Raw genomic sequence first — 19,362 nt, 5'->3', positions numbered from 1 at the left:
GGTTCAGGAATTTTGTGGGATCTGAAACCATATTACCAGGGCTAAACTTGCAGCCCTATTGTGGAGTCAAGAAATGAAGGCAGAGGGTCTGAAACAATATGGCAAGAGTACAGCTGCGAAGATCCTACTGTGCAGGTCAGAGTGCTAGGCTTCCTGGCTAGGGAGAGGACACACACCTAAGCCTTCACTAAAGAACCCAGACAAAGGACGCATAGAACACGGAATTCCGGCGGACGCGGGGAGGGGACTCGAGGGTGAATTCTGTCAGGACTGGGATAGTCAGGTATTACCGGGCTGTTTGAAAGGTCTAGGCTCATCTACTGGGGGACCCTGGTTACTCTGAATCTTAAAAATGCAACTCAGAACTGCACATTGCCAGTCTCGCTCAGCTGCCCACCACCCACCCTGTAGCTGGCGCATTTTTCGTGCCCATCTGACCTTGTTTCATGACTGACTCCATTCACCAGCCTTGATTGGGCACAGTCCTCCCACCCCAACCCCCGCAGCTGTGGCCCCAGGGGCGGAGGGGAGGGTGTTTGCTAGCTGCCCAAGCACCACTGGGGCTCGGTTTCCTAACTCTCCGCCCTCTCCCGGAGCGTCGCGGTGGCCACAGCACCGACTGCAGCCGGAAGCTCCCGGCGCCTGGCAACCGGCGCGCGTCCGCCCGGCAGGGCTGCGGCTGCGGGAGCCGCTGCGGGCTGCGCCGGGCGCTCCGCGCTCCCGAGCATCGCAGGGCTGCCGGCCGCCCAGCATGTTCGCCCCGAGCGTGGCGCCCCAGCGCGCGCGCGGCCGCCTGGCCCGCCCCGTCCCGCAGCCAGCCTGGGCCGGGGGCTCGGCTCGGGGCCCCGCCGCCGCCGGTTCCCGCGCTGCCCGCTGCCCCCGCTGCCCTCTCTGACCCCGCTGCCCGAGGCTCAGACCTGGGTGCCACCGTCCTGGGCCGGGCACACGAGGAAGCCCCTTCCTTCCACGGCGGAGCTGCGGGGACAGTGAGTGCGGGCTGTCCGGAGGGCCCGGGGACCTTGCCCGGCCCCCTCCCAGGAAGGGAAAAGCAGCCTGGCGAGGCTCGTGGGTCACTGCGAGTGTTCTCTCCCCGGGAACCTGGCGGGGAGGCCGGGAGGGGCCGGGGGAGGACCCCCGCCAGATGAGCTCCCCTCCCCCCTCCCCCTTTCTGGTGCTGGCCCGCGCTCTCGGCCGCCCCCAGCGGACAGACCCTCGGCGCAGGGCTCCCTGGAGAGGGGCGGGCGTGCTTACTGTCTCCCACCCCAGCACTTGCGCCCAGCCATGTGGATGGAGCAGCCTTAGGACACCGACCATGTTCATTAGCTAGCTCTGGCCCTGTTTTCACTGCCGATTTTGCTTTGTACCATTTCTGATTTACCTATAATTTGAGCTTATTACTGTTTTCCCGAGGGGTTAAAAAATACTAGAAAAGATTTGTGTGATGCATGTCATCTGTTCTGTATCAGTTGTTTTCCCTACAACCTCTTTGGGGTCATAGACATGAAAACTGTGGAGCCTCTCTCTAGACAAACTCAATTTTGCACCCATTTTCTGGGTATTGTCCTCTGAAGCACTGGAATCCCCGCTCTTCATCTTACTGACTTTTACCCACATTGCTAATGGTGAGTTAAATCTCCCGTTACAATGGCGTTCCTTCAAAAATGCTTAAGACATTTCCTGTTTTTAGTCCTTACAGTTTTGGAATTGCATTATAATACATCAGTACTTCTCGTTCAAACAGCACTGGAGTACAGAGAGTTTGAGGCGAAAGCGCTCTCTGCTTTCCACTCTTTACTTTCTAACACTTCTGAGTTAACTTAGTGTTTATCCTTCCATTCTTTTTTTAATTTTTATTTGTTTTTTGATCATCATTGGAATCATGTGTGGATATTTTTGAGAAATTGCCTTTTTCATTTGAGAAGAATTGGCAAATACCTATCGTATCAGTTTACTTAGGTCTGCATTGAATATTTCGTAGAGGTATCACATAGATGTATGATCATATGGTATAGATTTTTCACAATTTATGTAACCATCTTACATTAAGATTGGTTCCAACTTTTCCTTATTACAAACAATGCAACAATGAACATTCTTACACGTGGGAATAGTTGTACAAAATGAATTCCTTGAAGCAGAATCTCTGGGTCAGGTGTATGTACATTAAAAATTTTTGGTGGAATCTTGTCTTCTAAAAAGTCTTTACTGGTTGACATTTCCATCAACAGGTGGTGTCTAGAAAAACTTGTGTTTATCATTATTTAAACAATTGCTTCCACTTGCTGAGTATTTATTACATGTACAGCACTGCACTGAACACTTTACATGCTTTTTTTTTTATTCAAAATATTACTGATGTCCTTTTTCCCCCCATTGACCCCTTCCAACCCTCACCCTCTCCCTGCCCCAGGCCTTCTCCACACTGTTGTGTGAGTCCATAGGTTATGCATATATGCATATAAATTCTTTGGGTAATCTCTCCCCACCCTCCTGCCCACCCCATCTTCCCTCTGAGATCCATCAGTCTGATCCATGCTTCTATGTCACTGAATCTATTTTGTTCATCTGTTTATTATATTCTTTAGATTCTACATATAAGTGAGATCATGTGATACTTGTCTTTCTCTGCCTGGCTTATTTCACTTAACATAATATTCTCCAGGTTCATCCATACTGTCCCAAAGGGAACGAGATCCTTCTTTACAGCTGCATAGTATTCCATGGTGTAAATGTGCCACAGCTTTTTTACCCACTCATCTACTGATGGGCACTTGGGCTGTTCCTAGATCTTAGCTATTATAAATTGCACTGCTATGAACATAGGGGTGCACATATTCTTTCTGATTGGTGTTTTGGGTTTCTTAGGCTATATTCCTAGGAGTGGAATCACTGGGTCAAAAGACAGCTCCATTTTTAATTTTTTGAGGAACCTCCATACTGTTTTCCACAGTGGCTGCACCGGTCTGCATTCCCACCAGCAGTGCACCAGGGTTCCCCTTTGTCCACACCCTCGCCAGCACGTGTCATTTGTTGATGGCAGCCATTCTGACAGGTGTGAAGTGATACCTCATCGTGGTTTTAATTTGCCTCTCTCTGATGACTAGCATCGTTAAACATTTTTTCATATGCCTCTTGGCCATCTGTATGTCCTCTTTGGAGAAGTGTCTTTTCAGGCCCTTTAGTTGGATTGTTTGTCTTCTTCTTGTTGAGTTGTACACTTTGTACACTTTGGAAATTAGCCCCTTATCAGATGCATCCTTGGCACATATGTTCTCCCATGCCGTAGGGTTCCTTTGTGTTTTGAGGATGATTTCTTTTGCTGTGCAGAAGCTTTTTAGTTCTTTACATGTGTTTTTAAATTAATCCTCACTAACCTGTGATAAGAATCACAGGCACTGTTGTTTTCTTCATGGCCCTCTGTTTATGCAGCTCTCAAAGGGCAGAGTGAAGATGAGAATCCAAGTTTATTTTACTCCAATGCTTGTGTTCTTTGTCGGGCCTGCATTCCTGGTCAGTAACTGGGAATTGTTTCATGGGGTTGTTAGAGGGTTAAATGGGAACGTGTATGTGGTATTACAGTGTTCCCGGTAGTTCTTTTCTCTTCTGTCGAATTGGATGTGATCCAATGCTTCCTTCGATTCTGGTTCCTCTAGATCCTCTGCCTGTCTAGTCACTTCTCTGTCTTTTCTTTTTCTTCCTGCCTTGCATATACAACTTTAATCCAGTCTCTGGCCTCAGGTCTCACAAGTAAACAGATAAATCTTAAAATTTTCACCTCCCAACCAAACCTATAGTCTTCAACTCCTACTGCTTAGATCCAGGTTATATCTCCACCTGGAGGTTTTGGACTCATGATATCCGAAACTGATCCGTTGTTGTCCACCAACCCCAGGCCAGCACTTTCTCTCTGAACTTAATTCATGGTTCCATAATTCTCTTAGTCAACCTAGTTCATAGCCTCCATCATCTTTGACTCCTTTTTCTTTGCTAAACCTCCTAAATCCAATCAATTGTTAATCAAGCCTTCTCCCTGCTGCTTCTCTAATGTAAGCACCCTGGATTATTGTATTAACCTGTCTTCAGCCTCTGCCACACCTCTGTGCAAGCCCTTCGGTGCCCTCCATTGCTCAAAGAAGAAAGCACAAACCGCTCTAAACACTGAGCCACATGAACCAGGGCAGATTTGACATTCTTGAAGATAAATATTTGTATGTATCAGTGATTATGCCTTTAGGATAAATTCCTGGAAGTGGAATTGCTGGGTCAAACATATATAAAATTTTAAGGACATATATATTGCTAGATTACTCTCTGGAAATGTTATAAAAATGCACATACTGAAACCTATAAGAGTGCCTAGTTCCTTGAACCCTATCTTACACCGAGTATTAAGGAAAAAATTCTTGCCATTTGTTTGATGAAAGTCATAGCTCATTATATTTATTGGAGTACTAGTGAGGATGAACTTAGTTGACCATTTGTATTTTTTTCTGTAACAAGTTATCTGTTCTGTAATAAATACACTCTCTATAGGGTTCATTTTTATTTTGATTTCTAAGTATCTTTCTTTACGTAAGAGAAATTAAGTTCTTCAGTTCTTTGTGTCTTCATTTGAAAAGTTATTCTGGGAACTTCTGGGCAGAGTGAGCGGACACGAAAGAGACCCCATTCTGCTTCATTATATTTCCAATGTGTGGTGAAATATAATAAGGTAATTTATGGATATGTGGCTGAGCTAGGAACCAAGAGAAGGAAATGCCCAGGTGCCAGAGATGAAGGAGTGTTCACATAGGAAGCCACTGGTGAGCATCTGCTGAAAGCTGGAAGTCACAAAGGAGTACTGTTCCCGTTACTATGACTGCATCACAAATTTCCCCAAAATGTAGTGGTGGAAAACAACTGTGGATTGTGCTCATGGATTCTGTGGGTCAGGAATTTGGACAGTGCACAGCAGGGACAGCTTGGTTCTGCCTCACCACGTCTGGGGCCTCCAATGGAAGATTTGAAGGCTTGGGGCTGGAGTCACCTGCAGGCTTGTTCACTCCCATGTCGTGTTTGGTGCTGGCTGTGGACTGAGACCTTAGCTGGGGCTGTCAGCTGGAACCTTTATGTATCGCCTCTTCTTGCCACCTGGCTTCCTCACAATGGTGGCTGGGTTTCAAAGGTGAGCATCCCAAGAGAGAGAGCCAGAGGAGGTTGTATCAAGTTTTATGACCTCGCCTTGGAAACCACACAGGCACTTCTACTGCATTGAATTGATTGAGGAAGGAAACACAGACTTCACCTCCTGGAGGAGGAACATCAACAGACATTACATTGAAGGAAGAACATATGGGAATGGATATGTATTAGTGCATTCTTCTTTGAAAAATACAACCTGCCACAAGAACCTTGACACTGAGATGATAACCAGAAAAATACCCTCCATTGGTCTGAGGAGGCTGCAAGGAAGCTTGCCATCCACTTGAACTAGGAAAAGAGCCAGTTACTAGCCATTAGAGCTTCATACCCTGCAGAGCTCAAGTATGAGGTCTGGATTCAGATTACTTCATGGTTAAGGAACCACAATCCAAGAAATTGACATATTAACTGGTCTGGCACCTCTGAAACCCAGGTCTAGGCAGAGACAAATGGAAAACCTCTCTGTATAGCAAAGTTTCTGTAGCTCAGGGAACACTGGACTCCTGCAGATAGCAATCTCTCTAAAGATGAGCTCACGGTCAAAGATTACAAACTATATAAGGAAATGAACCACAAGGAAGGAGACTTGGCAGAGTTAGCAGATGGGAGATTTGTATCCCAAAACTAAAAAGTAATAGAACATGATGGAAAAAATTAAATTTACAATATTCAAGGAGATGAAAATGTGGAAACCGTGAGGCAAGAACAGGGGCAGTATGAAAAAGAACAGGAGAGCACATTCTGATTTTGCTGATCACTTCCCTTTGATGTCATGTAATATATTCCTTTGTCCCCTGTATGTCCTCTAAATTGGTAGTTAGATCTAAAGGCTTGATCAAAGTCAGGTTTGACTTTTTTTTTTTGCAAGGATACTTAGCAGGCATTGTTCTATCAGGAAGTACATCCTGTCATTGATCTGAGCTGCCATTGATGATCATTGCTGTATTAGTCAGGGCTTTCCAGAGAAACAGAACCAGTATATGTATTTTTTTATTTCAAGGATTTGGCTTATGCAGTTGTGGGGGTTGGCTGGTAAATCCAAAATTTGAAGGGCAGGCCAGCAGGCTGGAAACTTTCAGCAGGAATTGGTGCTAGAGTTTTGAGGTAGAATTTTCTTCCTCAGGGAAAACTTAGTTTTGTTCTTAAGGCCTTTCAACAGATTAGATATATGGCCCACCCAGATTTTTGAGGGTAACCTCCTTAAAGTCAGCTCACTAGATGTTCACTACATCTACAAAACACCTTCACAGCAACACCTAGATTAGTGTCTAATTAAAGAGCCTAACCAAGTCGACACAAAAAACTTCCCTGTCATTTATTTGGATAAATATTTGATTCTCATATGTAGTAGGCTTCAAATCAAGTTGATTCTTTAGTATACTCCAAAGATGATCAGGGAGGTGTTTTTTTAAGAGTATCACAATACATTTATGTATTATGCATAGTTATTACCTTTCAATTCATTGCAGTTAATATTCTTATTGATGTTTATACTCTCATCTTTGTTCAGTGAGAGCCTCTTCCGGTTCCTCATTTTCCTTCCTAACATTGTGAATGGCACCAGCCCCCAGGTCGTCTAGATGCTACTTCATTGACTTCTACCCAGCTTGGCTCTCAGTCTGCTTTGTTCCGGGTTTAGGTCTCACTGCCATTCACCTAGTGGATTCCAAGAGTCTCCTAATTGGCATCCTTGTTCCATCTGCCTTTCAATACTGCTGAAGTTAAAACAATGTTTTAAAATCTTAGGTCTGATCCTTCCTTAGCTTCCATTATTTATGAGTATGGTCTCCAAATAGGGTGCATGAACCTCAAGATACGACCCGTTGGGAAAAGAAGTAGAATTTCTATTAGATATGTATGGTATTTTAAATTTGGGAAATTGCACCTAGAGTAACACCTAGTAAGTACTCAATAGGTTCCTGTTTAACAAATAGATCAGGGGCTGGCAAACTTCAGTAAAATATAGTGAACATCTCGGGCTTTGTGGGCCATCCTCTCAATTGCAACTACTCAACTCTGCTCTGTGGCCAAAGGAAGCTATAGAAAATATGTAAGCAAATGGGCGTTTGCTTCTGTGTTCCAGTGCAAATCTGCTTACTAAAACAAGTGGCAGGCTTGGATTTGTTCCAGGGACCATAGTTTGCTGACCCCTCGATTAGAGTTTGGGGGAGCGAAAGTTAGGCATTCACGAATTCAGAGTTAACGTTGACTTTATAGAACGTACCTATTATGAATAATGAGAATTGACTTTACTTTCCTTGTATTTTATCTGAAATACACTTGTTCATTTACTTGTTTACTTAATGTCTGTCTCTCTCACGTTTCAAGAGAACAGGGACCCCATCTGGTTTGGTTCATTCTTCCTTATTGTGTGACATATGTTTGTAATTCAACACACTTTTGTTAAATGAATAAATGAATGGATGGATAAATAATGAATAGAGAACATTTAATTAATATTTTCTACTAGTTCTAAACTAGATGAAAAAAGATACTGATTTAAAAATATTTGGAATATTTTTAATACAAAAATGTTTAAATGTGCCCATATTTTGGGGTGCCTTTGAAACTATAGTAATTATTTTACAGCTCTTTGTTTTAAGTAATTGGTTAATCTCAGTCCTGTGTCTCTTTACTGTTAAACTGAGAAAGCATTTGTTCTGAGTGAGTTTTTGTGGCCTGGTACTTGGTTCTTTTTATTACCTCTTTCTGTATGTATGTGTGGTTTTTTAAAACAATCTCTTTTTTGGTCCTATAAAGTATCCTTAATTTTTCTTTTTCCACCAGAATTAGGTGGTGACTGTGTTTTCAGGAAACATCAGGTCAAAACATTTGGTTTTTAAAAGTATTTCAGCACATTCCTTACGTAGTACATTCTTGCAGCTGCGAGCTTTCCCCTCCTAACTTTTTATTATGGAAAATTTCTGTATGATAGAAAACAAATGAGAAAAAAATTTGTCTCTGAAATACCTTTTTTCTTTGTATTTTGTGTCCCGATTCTGGATCAGCATGTCAGTTTCATCAGCATTGTTGAGAGAAGAAAAAATGCCGGCGCTACCTCCTGAAATCAGATTTGAGGCTTCTAATGGCACCAGAAATTCCCTTGACAGTTATTTTCTTTTTGAGAGTAGCTGGAGGAAGGCAGTCATAGAAACACAGAAGTTGAGAAACGGTAACTTCAGATTTACTCTTATTTTACTTAAGAAAATACAGAAATAGTGAATTTGAATATACATATATATTTTTAAAGCAATAAGAGACATTTTATAATTTTTGTAACATTTAAGTAAAAATACTGTCTTAAGCTTGTGGAAAAGAAAAATGGAAGCAAATTAAAATTACTTAACATAATTCTGGCCTGGCTGGGCGTGGCTCAGCGGTTGAGCATCGACCTAGGATCCAGGCGATCGGGGTTCGATTCCTGGTCAGGGCACATGCCTGGGTTGCGGGCTCGATCCCCAGTTGGGGGAGTGCAGGAGGCAGCCGATCAGTGACTCTCTCATCATTGATGTTTCTCTCTCTCTCTCCTTTCCTTTCTCTGAAATCAATAAAGATACATTTAAAACAAACAAACAAACAAACAAAATTCTGTAACTTGTGGTGGAAACAAACATAAAGAACTACTTCCCTTGATATCAGTGCAGTTTGTGCTCTGTTGAATCATACTATTTTTCATGAAGTGTTCATTTTTAAATACCTCAACTTGGTGTTTTTTAAAAAATTTTGTATTTTTTAATAAAAATTTTTAAAATTTCTTTAAAGCTTATTTTATTGTTGAGAGTATTACAGATGTCCCCATTTTCTCCCCTTTACCCCGCTCGCCTGATCTCCCACTCCTCCCCAGGTCTTCACCTGTGTCCATGGGCTGTGCATTTTGCTTATAAGTTCTTTGGTCAATCTCTTCCTGCCCTCCTTCCTTCCTGCCTTCGCTCTCAGATCTGTCAATCTGTTTCATGCTTCCATGTCCATGGTCCTGTGTTGTTTGTCAGTTTATTTTGTTCCTTAGATTCCACATATAAGTGAGATCATGTGATGTTTGTCTTTCTCTGCCTGGCTTATTTCACTTAGCATAATACTCTCCAGGTCCCTCCATACTGTCCCAAAGGGTACGATGAGATCCTTCTTCTTTACAGCTGCATAGTATTCCATGGTGTAAATGTCACATAGCTTTTTATCCACTCATCTACTGATAGGCACTTGGGCTGGTTTTTATATTTTAAGAAACCCAAATCTTTTATAACACCTTTTGTATTAATAATTCTAACCAAAATTGTGTCTCCCTTCCTTTACTGTAGAAAGTATCTTATATCTTACAGTTGCTCAGTAAGGACTAATTTGAGAACTTTTGACATGTAAATGAGTGTATTCATAGCTTTCCCTCTTAATTTCAAATTATAATTGTATTTTTTATTTATCCTGAGTTCTGCCATTACCTTTATTGATGGAGATATAATTCTTGAAAATAACAAAATTAAAATTTCTTCTGGTTTTGAAGATATTGCTACAGTTTTTCAACTTTTCCACTTGATTCCCATTAAAGGCACTCAAGAGACACCAGTTTATTTGTCCCCCTACCCCCAAATTTAATTGTTGAAAAAAGAATATTTTTTTTGGTCAAGAGAAACTTTTTTTTTTCCAAAATAGCATTTTATTTTATTTTTTTTTGCAAAAGAGCATTTTGAATATTTAATATAATTCCAGCCACATTAAATACCTTTTTTATTGCTGGGCTAGACTTGCTCAGTAGAGAAAGCTTTAAAAACAATTCTCTATGTTTAGTTTAGTGATCACTCAAATCTTTAATCTCTTAATCTGTTTTTTCCTTTTATGGCTTTTGTTTTGAAAAAATTTAAAAATAATTGGATAACCTCATTGTCTAATGATCTGTGAGGTCAGTAGAAGAAGAAATCTTGGTGCTTTAATGCTGTTGTTTATAGATTTGGTGTGGAATTTTGCAGAGAGATCATTAAAATCAATGCCTGAAATAGAATTCTTTCGTCTCTCATCGCTTGCTCAGGTGATCATGTATTTATACATCTTGATTTTTTTACATAAAAGCAGGAAGGTGAAAAGATTTAAAGTAGCACATAAAAAGACTTTTTAAAAAAATATTTTTTAAAATTTATTTTTAGAGGAAAAGGGAGGGAGAGAGAAATATCTGTGTGAGAGAAGAACATCAATTGGCTGCCTATTGCACGCTCCCTACTGGGGATCAAGCCTGCAACCCTGGCATGTGCCCTGATGGGCAACCGTTTGGTACACGGAGACGGTGCCCAACCAACTGAGCCACACTGGCCAGGGCAACATAAGACTCTTGAAAGTGCTTTTCAACTCTTTCCAGTGTGAATGTATCTAATATTCTGAGAATTTTAGTTACATAAAATCACAAAGGCAGAGGACAGTGAAGACGGTGGGGATCTGTGAAGCTGTCTCACAGGCAGCTCCTAACCACTCTTCCTTACAGTCCCCAGACTAGGAATTCAGGGGATTCTCTTGGGAAAGATTCTAGGTAAAGTACAGTAGCTTAATTTTCTTTACTTAATGACTGATTTGGTACATTTTATTTTGCATTATAGTATGTAGGAAAAGAAGTTATATACATTTAATTGAGAAATAATGAAGATGGTTCTGATACTATTTTTGATTAGAATACACCAGAGCATTTGGTCTAGAAGAGCCCAAAGGACATGTCAAAATGCCATATTTACCAGGATTGCAAAGTTGCCAAAAAAGTGTGAGTTCATCCCCACCAGTTCCTAGCAGAGGGCGGGGAGCTGACACCCAGATGCCTCCAGTCAGGTAAATCCTGTCTATTGGGTTCTCTTCTGTTGAATATTTAGTTGTAGTAGTACTTCTGCTTGGAGGGGTCTTTCTGGCCAGTGAATCTAATTTTTTCTTCCTTACTAATTTTTTTCCATAAAGGATTTGATTTTGTAAATCAGAGTCAGTGATTTTATTCAATTTGACAAGTAGGCGCTTTCCTCAGTTAAGTGACTTTGCCAGAAAGGATATAAGGACTTTCTTTTAAAAATCTTTATTGCCATAGTGTAGATTGCTCATGAGAATATTGGAATTCTTAGCAATAAAAATAAATGAACTCTGCGATATTAGCAGGTTTCGTTACCCTTGCATTTCACTTTTTGTTTGAAGTGCTATGAGGGGCGATTCTGAATGAGCCTAATGAAGACCCTTCCTTGACTATCAGAAATAAGTTTGTCAGCCAGAATCCTGGCATTTAAAAACATTATTATAAATACCTTTCCAACTGTAAATCAGGCAGACATACTGTTAAAGGAAAGCCCCTTTCTTCAAAGGGATATATGTATATATATTAGTAAGACAGTCTTCTGTTCTATTTGGTTTATTTATTGGTTTCTGCTTTGGTTTATTTATTTATTCATCAGGTATTTACTGAATGGCCAACCTAAAAAAAAAGACGTAGCAATGATAGCAGTCTGATTTGCAGCTCCCTTAACGGGGGAATTTATATTTTCATGTATATTTATAGTTTCATGTAATAAGCTTTAAAGTCATCCAGTTGTACATAGTGTGCAAATATCAGAATCTCAGAGTCTATTTCTTGAGTTTTCCACTAGTATTATTGCTCTCTCTAATTACTCTTGAAATAAATCCTGGTAATATAAATAGAAAACTAGATTATACTAAAATGAAAAGTTGTGATAAGTTTATATGTAAATTGTGAAAATAAATAAGAGCTTTGCAGAAAATTTGGGGGGAAAAAAGAAAATTTATCCATCCTAGCATATCCATTTATATTGTTGGGTGTTCTCACCTGGTCGTCTTCATTTTCATGTATTTTTATTTTAATTGTGATTTTAGGGTACTTACAGTGTTTTATTCTGCCTTTTTAACATATATATATATATATTTATCTCACTACATAATCTTTAGTTACTGTCCACATCATATTTCATTGATGGTTCCATAGTTTAACTGTGTTTAATAACATAGTTTAGTTAAAAGTTCCTGTCGTCACACTTTTAGGTTACCTTGCCTTTTTCACTTTTGTAAATAACACCACAATGAACAATAGCACACATAAAGTCTTTCCCCTCATTTTAAATATTATCTGAGGACAGATTGCCAAGCTCTAAAAATATATAAACCAAATTGCTCTTTCTGAAGTGAGATACAGTGAAACAAGGCAGAATCAGAGGTGGCAGAAGAGAGTTGCCAGTAGAGTAGATGGTAAGAGTTAAGGAGACAGGGTGGCTAGATTGTAGAAAGAAGAGGGCCCATTGGAAACCTGAGTATAAAACCTACTCAGGGACAGTGGATTCCCATCACCAAGATGCCTGTATACTCAGCTCGCTCCTGTCATGTCCCCAGGGGTCACAGCCCTTGATGGGGAGGGGAGTAAGAGTGTGGAGGGCTGCCTGCAGCAACGGACTTGTCTCAGTCTAGAACAGTCTTTTTACCTTTCTGTCAGTGCCTATGATCACCTTAAAGAAACTGGGCAACCAGAAAGCACCCCCTGAATCAGCCTGTCCTGCCTCTAAATTTTCGGTCTTTATGTCGCTTCCTACTGTTTTCACTCTATTTCAGTTTATTTTTGTTTTCATTTAAATTTTAGCCATTTGTGAGATGATTCATCAACATTTCACATTGACTTGAGTATGAATTTCCTTAAGTCAGTGAAGGATAATTTGAATATATGACAATTGTCTTATGACAAGTGTTTTTCACATACGAAGTGGAAGAAGGGGCTGGGTGCCACAGTGTTCAGGAGGTGCGTGGCAAGCATAAATGTTAGATCTGTGCCTGTCTTTGAAACGAGTGTCTCTATTTTAGCCACTCTGGGGAGGACATGTCGAGTTGCCTACAAGTGTTTTATTCTCCTCTGCATATTGCCCAGCGCCCTGTGAAGGAACAGTCCTGGCAAAGCAGGGAAGTACTTGTTTTTGTTTGTTTTGTGTATAAACCTTTACCCTCTTTCCCCCACTCTATATGTAAATATTTGATTTTAAAATGCTGATAAAAATCTAATGTTTTTTCAAATTTCTTTAATGCTAATAAAAAAATTTCACTGACTCTGGTAATATAACTAATAATAGGAACCCTAGAGGTGAAGAGTATTTACAAGTTGTGGCTGACTTCTAATGCTTAATGTAGGTACAAGAAATTTGGAATCCTTAGGGACCATGTCACCCACAGCAGATTCAACATGATGTTTTCTCTAACAACTACTTAGTATCTAGGTCTATTCCAGAAGGAACGAAAGTTCATTATGTCAGAATTCAGATTGTGGTAATGAACCGGTAAACAGTGCACAAATAAGTGAGTTGTTTAGCTGGAATAGCCAGCTAGCTTGGTAATCTCATCTTGATTCCCTTCCTCGTAGCATCCCCTGAATGATGATTAGCAAGAGTTAAGATAAAAATAAATTGAGAGAAAGATGGGAAAAGTTAGACACAGCACTCATCCACTGGTAAAATTTATTAGCAAAAGCCAAGATACTAAGATGGTTCATATCTGCTTCTGATTAGATTAGTTATGATGGAAGGAGTTTTATTTCTTTAATGTTTACTTAATTTCCATGTGATGTCCTTCAACAAGTGAGTTTCACTGAAAGCATGCTTCTTGTCTCTTACTGCATTTTGAAAAGTTAATGTACCCTGGATTTATAGAGAAGTGATTTTATGATTTCTATAATTTCAGGATAAAGAAGACTAAGGAGCCCTGTGCTGTGGCACCACTTCCGGAGAGAGCAAAAGGTAAGTTGGTTCATCTTTTTCTTCTACCACATGTCTTACTGAGCTGCTGAACACTTATCTTTTTTTTTAAACTTCCTTTTTTCCCACTGATTTAATTGTTTTTGTTTTTTTAATGCTTCTTTGAAGCTTTATTTTATAAATGTAGTGAGTGTTGTGTTCAATATATAATATACCTTTATTATCTCAGGACCCTGGGATAGGCCCTCCTCATCCCCGTGTGGGCCGTTGCAATTTGCCTGCAAACTAGTCTGGCTTGGAATTTCTGACCTTTGAAATCCTTCAACACTGCAACAAAAGCCTAAACTCATGGCCTCTAATTGCATTACTCCCTCCTTCAAAAACAATGCTTCCCCATTTCCCACAGACTAAAGTATGAAGTCCTTAGCTTGGCATTGAACCTTTACCATCTTCCCCTAACTTGCCTTTCTGGTCTTATCTTCTAATTAATTTTTTTCCTGAATCCTGTGTATCTACAATATCCAACTACAGAAACTTATCTGTTTGCCAACAGTTTAGGGTCAAAAAAACTACTCTTAAAATTTATTTATTCCTGAGTCTTTGGTGACTAAGAGGGTTTATAGCACCCAGCTGTATTTTCACCTATTTGGAGTATGAGTTTGTTCTTTGAAGCTATAAAATCTGGCATTCTCACCTCCACATTACTCATGTTTGATCAGAATTTGTTTTTCAAAAATAGACACTGGAAAATCAGTTGAGCCAGGTAATTACCCTTTTAATGATGTCCGAAAGATTATGGAGAATTTCTTGGCAGCTCTGGTATCTAGACTTACTGTCTCATCCCTAACTTTCATGTGTTACCAATTCCTGGGGCCTTATACCAAGGGAGCCATATATGGCATGCGACATGCATATGTCTAGCGTTTAAATTCTCCAATAAATTCTTACTCATTTCCTGAAGTAATTTTACCCAAAGTTAATGGAAAAGATTCTTGACTCATGTAGTCAAAAGTTTTCCACTTTCTTGTCTTTTGTCAATTGTTATGTAAGCCAGGGTATTCCCACAGTGACAGTATTAACATTTGCGACCAGATAATTCTTTGTTGTGGGGCTCTGTCCTGTGCGATGAAAGATCCCTGGCCTTTACTCACTAGATGCCACTTACACCCCACAAGTGTGCTCATCAAAAAGGTCTCCAGATGTTACCAAAGGTCCATAGGGTGGGAAAACCACTCCCAACTGAGAACCACAGGGTTAAGTATAACATTATTAGCATTATATGTTAGTTACTACTTGTCCTTCAGACTATCAGCTGTTTCCTTTTTTATCTATGTGTAACAATTATTTCTTTACCAGTTTAAAATTTTTAAACCTTACTTATTTTATGATAATCAGAGTTATCTCCATCTCTTCTATGATTTTGCACTTATGGACTAATGGAGTTAATACAGCACCTCCAAAGAAACCACAAACACTAAAATTGCTAAGACCTTTCTTGACATTTTTGGTAGCAATCGGAATTGACTTTTTAGGAGTTTTGCAAGTCCAGTCTCTGGACGTTCATAAGGGTAAATAGTCATGAACCTCTCCTTGGAAAGATCCTTTTTCTGAATTTCCACATACTATAAACAAGTTCTGTTCTTGGGCTTCCTCTTCATCCCTCAACAAGACGAAGGTCCCTGCCCTGTGGAGCTTACATTCTAGTGAGAGAATACAGCCGACCACCATTAAATATGATAAAGAAGTCATTGCCTAGTATATCAGAAGGTGAAAATATAATGGAAACATAATAGAACAGGGGAAGGGAGATCAGGAAGTCTGGGGCCAGAACAGGTGTAATGGAGAAGGTAATATTTGAGCCAAGACTTGAAAGAGGTGATGGAATTAAAGTCCCAGGAAACAGTTATTCTTTTGGAGCCAGCAAAGATGCCAGGGTGGGATGGTACCTGGCCTGTTGGGAGACATCAGGAGTCAGGTGTTCCTAATCTGAGAGTGAGGAAGGTCAGGTAAGAGAGGTGGACAGCTGAGCTTGTAGGACTCTGGAAGGGACACTGTATCTAGCTCTGATTGAAGTGAGGAGCCATTGAATAATTTTAACAAAAGAGTGATTTTCTTGTGATCAGATTTGAGTGTTTAAGGGATCATTTGGCAACTGTCATCTATTTCAATAGTTAACATCTTTTAAGAAATGGCCGGTAGAACTTCCACCTCTGGCTCTGATGGAATAGCTTCTATCAGACGGCTTTATCGCTGAGAATTAGCATAAGAGCTAATTATAAAAATACAATAAAATAGATTTTGTACTAAATAAATACTATAAAAGTAATATACAATGTATTTATTATTATTATAAAAATAATAAAAATATTAAAAAGCAACTGCTTTAAGGTGTCAAGAGCTCTCATTTCCAACAGGACTTGAGAAGCTGAGATTCTGGAGACATAACTGCAGAGAAGTGAGCCCCAAATTCTGTGAGCAGTTTTCCCCCAGGTGTTTGCCTGTTCCTGAGGGGCATGTCTGCCCGTCATATTTCAGGACCTCAAGCAGAAAACAGCTTCTTGGAGGTGAAAGACCTGAGCAGAGGTTTCAGTAACTTAGCATTTGCTGGGGAGAAGAGGGAGGTTGAGGCCTACCCAGGAGAGCCCTTAGTGAACTACCAGGCTCTCAGTGAAAACTCCCCAAGGACCACACACTACAAAGGCGTCCCAAGAAGAGACTAGCTTTAAAACAGCCTACAGCCCAGCCTTGACCGGATTAAAGTGGCTGCTGCCAGGAAATGAAATCTCTCTGCAAAACTATAAGATGAACCAGAGCCTTGCAGGTAAATCATTTGGGAAACTCGTTTTCTTTGGAGGAGTCTTTTAATATTGATTCAATCATTTTAATTTTAGGACTCTTAAGGCGTTCTAATTCTTCAGTCGATTTGGGTAAGTTATATTTTCTAGAATTTTTTGGTATTTTGTCTAAATTTTCAAATTTATTGGCCTAATGTTTAGTCTTTGCTCTTTTTGTACTTCTGTCCCTCTTCTTCTAATATTACTTATTTGTTCCTCTGTCTTGTTTCTGTGATTACTCTCACCAGAGGCTTTCCTTTTTTAGTCTTTTCAGTGAAGAACTCTTGTCTTTTTAAAAAAATCTTTCTCATTGTAAATTTGTTTTCTACTTCATTGATTTCTCCTCTTTTCTGTACTGTCTTTTTCCTGCCATGTCCTTTGGGTTTATTCTTTCCTAATGTCTATCTTATAATGAGCTCATTAATTTTCAGCCTTCTATTCTCACATAGGAATTTTAGAAAATTATACCCTAAACCACAGAGAGGTTTACACCCTAAATTTCCCTTTTGCCTCACCACATAAGTCTTGTAGTATCTTCTCTATCATCTACTTAAATGTTTATTATGATTTCTTTTTTGATTGATGCATAATTTAGAATGTGTATATAAATTTCTAAATATTTGAGAATTTTTACATTTATCTTATTGTTAACAACTTCAACTTAATTTTATTGGTCTGTATGATAAGTTCTTTGAAGTTTTTCGAATATTGCTTAATACCTAGAATCTAGTTAATTTGTAGCCAGAGGGTCTTCCTAAGATCAAGCACATGGCAGTGCTGGGAACAGGAATGTGGATCATAATCTTGCCCTCCACTCCCTCTGACCTTCCCAGTCATGCTACACACGCAGTACACCCAAAACAAACCAAATACCCAACCACCTTGGAGATCTGAAGGCATCTTGTTTTGTTACTTGAAACTGAAGTGAAATAATAGTCTTTTCCAAACACTTGTGTGTTTCTAAATAGAAATATTTATATATATTTACATATTTAGGGCAATATGTAGTGATTACATGGGAACTTTGAATTTGATGGATCTGGGTTCAAATCCTGCCCCTAACAGTTGCTAGGTCTTTGCCGTTGGGCAAGAATTTAAGCCTCCATGAAACTTTTTAAAATTTGTAATCCGAGATAGTACTAGTTACCTGCTTCATGGTTGTGTAGATGAAATAGATGAAAAGAGTACTTGACATAGAGAGATCACTCAGTAAGTGTTCACCTCTTATTGCAATTGCTACCACCTATAATAGAGGCTTGATTAATGCCTTTTCAGTTAGAAAAGGGCTCATTTTGCTTTATAATTTCACTATGTTACTTCACTTAGTATTTATGAGAAACAGTTTTATTTGGAGAAAATGACTTGATAAGCATCTAAAGTATTACATGAGCTAATTATTTATAGAGATACATTTTTTATGGAGAATACATTTTTATAATTATTTATAGAGAATAAATGCCACAGCCATCCCATGTTATAGGCACAGATTTAGTTTTAGATAGTTAAATGCAAGCATTACAGGTGTTTTTAGTGAAATATTTTTTGAGATGACTTATCACAATCACTTTAGAAAGTAAGTAGCAACATTTCTACTTCAAAGAACTCCTAGTGCTTGATGGTTGTTTGAGGAACAGACATCTTGCTTGCACCTTATTTTAGAGATTATTGTTAATGTGTGATTATTTGAATTTTAGCAGCTGGTCTTTTCTCCTGACAGATTCTGGCTTCAGCGACCCTCTTGCTGGAGCACCATCCCACTACTTACAGAGACTTTCCAAAATGGCCATACTGGAGTATGACACCATTCGTCAGGAAACCACCAGGAAGTCAAAAAAGGGTAAGCGACGAGAGCTGCGAGACTGCTGGTAACTCACACGGCCTGACGCTTTCTTCACTCACCTTTGAGGCTTATACTTCTCCCCTTTCCTTCTTTTTCTTTCTTTTTGATATGTGATATGATATGCAATGATATATGTAACAATGGAAATGTAAATAGGAAATAAATATTTTGTTACATTCAGAATAATTCATGTTTGTTAACTTTACAAAGAGACATTTAAGTTGTGGTTTATGCAGACATAAGCATAAGAAAAATTATATTGCAGCCCAGATGGAGTGGCTCAGTTGGTTGAGTGTTATCCGGTGCAGGGAATATATGGAAGGCAACCGATTGATCTCTCTCTCTCTCTCTCTCTCTCTCTCTCTCTTTCCCTCTCTCTAAGCATGTCCTCAGGTGAGGATTTAAAAAAATTATATCGCATTAATTTTATGCACATTGATTATGTTTTTTTGATCCAACTTGTGAAGTGTTTTGAGTGCCTCTCTGTACAATAACATTCACTAAGAGCTGCAGAAAATTCGAGAAAAAGTGACCTCTTCTTGTTGGGGTTGAAAAGCGCCCAATTAAAATCCCTCCTTTTCCCTGCTTGAGCGTGAAACAGTTGTGAGGTAAGTATTCAAGCAGATGAAGATGAAAATATTAGCTTTGTTTGCTCATAAAACCTGGAAGGGAAATCCTGGCTTAGATGTGTGGTACCTCCTGACACTGAACTTCAGAATTGGGCCAATGCACACAGCCAGGGAGTGCTGACATCAGCTCCAGCTCACCTGCCGAGGCCAGGTCTTCACAGCCAAGCAGAACAAGGCTTCTCCAC

At 39.7% G+C, this 19,362-nt stretch overlaps 1 protein-coding gene across 2 annotated transcripts; it reads left to right on the top strand.

Moving 5' to 3' along the window:
• Nucleotides 1–675: 675 nt before the first annotated feature.
• LOC308547067 (uncharacterized protein C8orf89) lies at nucleotides 676–18,729 on the top strand. Of its 2 annotated transcripts, XR_013997438.1 has the most exons (7): nucleotides 676–986; nucleotides 8,190–8,353; nucleotides 10,830–10,980; nucleotides 12,994–13,093; nucleotides 13,861–13,916; nucleotides 16,766–16,801; nucleotides 18,426–18,729. XR_013997438.1 is itself a non-coding variant. In XM_081116765.1 (5 exons), the coding sequence occupies exons 2-5, from the start codon at nucleotides 8,191–8,193 to the stop codon at nucleotides 18,575–18,577; spliced, it is 522 nt and encodes a 173-aa protein (XP_080972891.1). In that variant the 5' UTR covers nucleotides 938–986; nucleotide 8,190; the 3' UTR covers nucleotides 18,578–18,655. The 2 variants fall into 2 exon arrangements, 1 of the variants encoding a protein (XP_080972891.1); XM_081116765.1 differs by lacking the exons at nucleotides 12,994–13,093; nucleotides 16,766–16,801 and having other exon boundaries at nucleotides 938–986; nucleotides 18,426–18,655.
• Nucleotides 18,730–19,362: the final 633 nt, after the last annotated feature.

The sequence above is a fragment of the Miniopterus schreibersii genome (assembly GCF_964146895.1).
Source record: "Miniopterus schreibersii genome assembly, chromosome: 17".
Lineage (NCBI taxonomy): Eukaryota > Metazoa > Chordata > Mammalia > Chiroptera > Miniopteridae > Miniopterus > Miniopterus schreibersii.
Note: the sequence above shows the minus strand (reverse complement) of the source record. Positions and strands in the feature narration are given on the sequence as shown.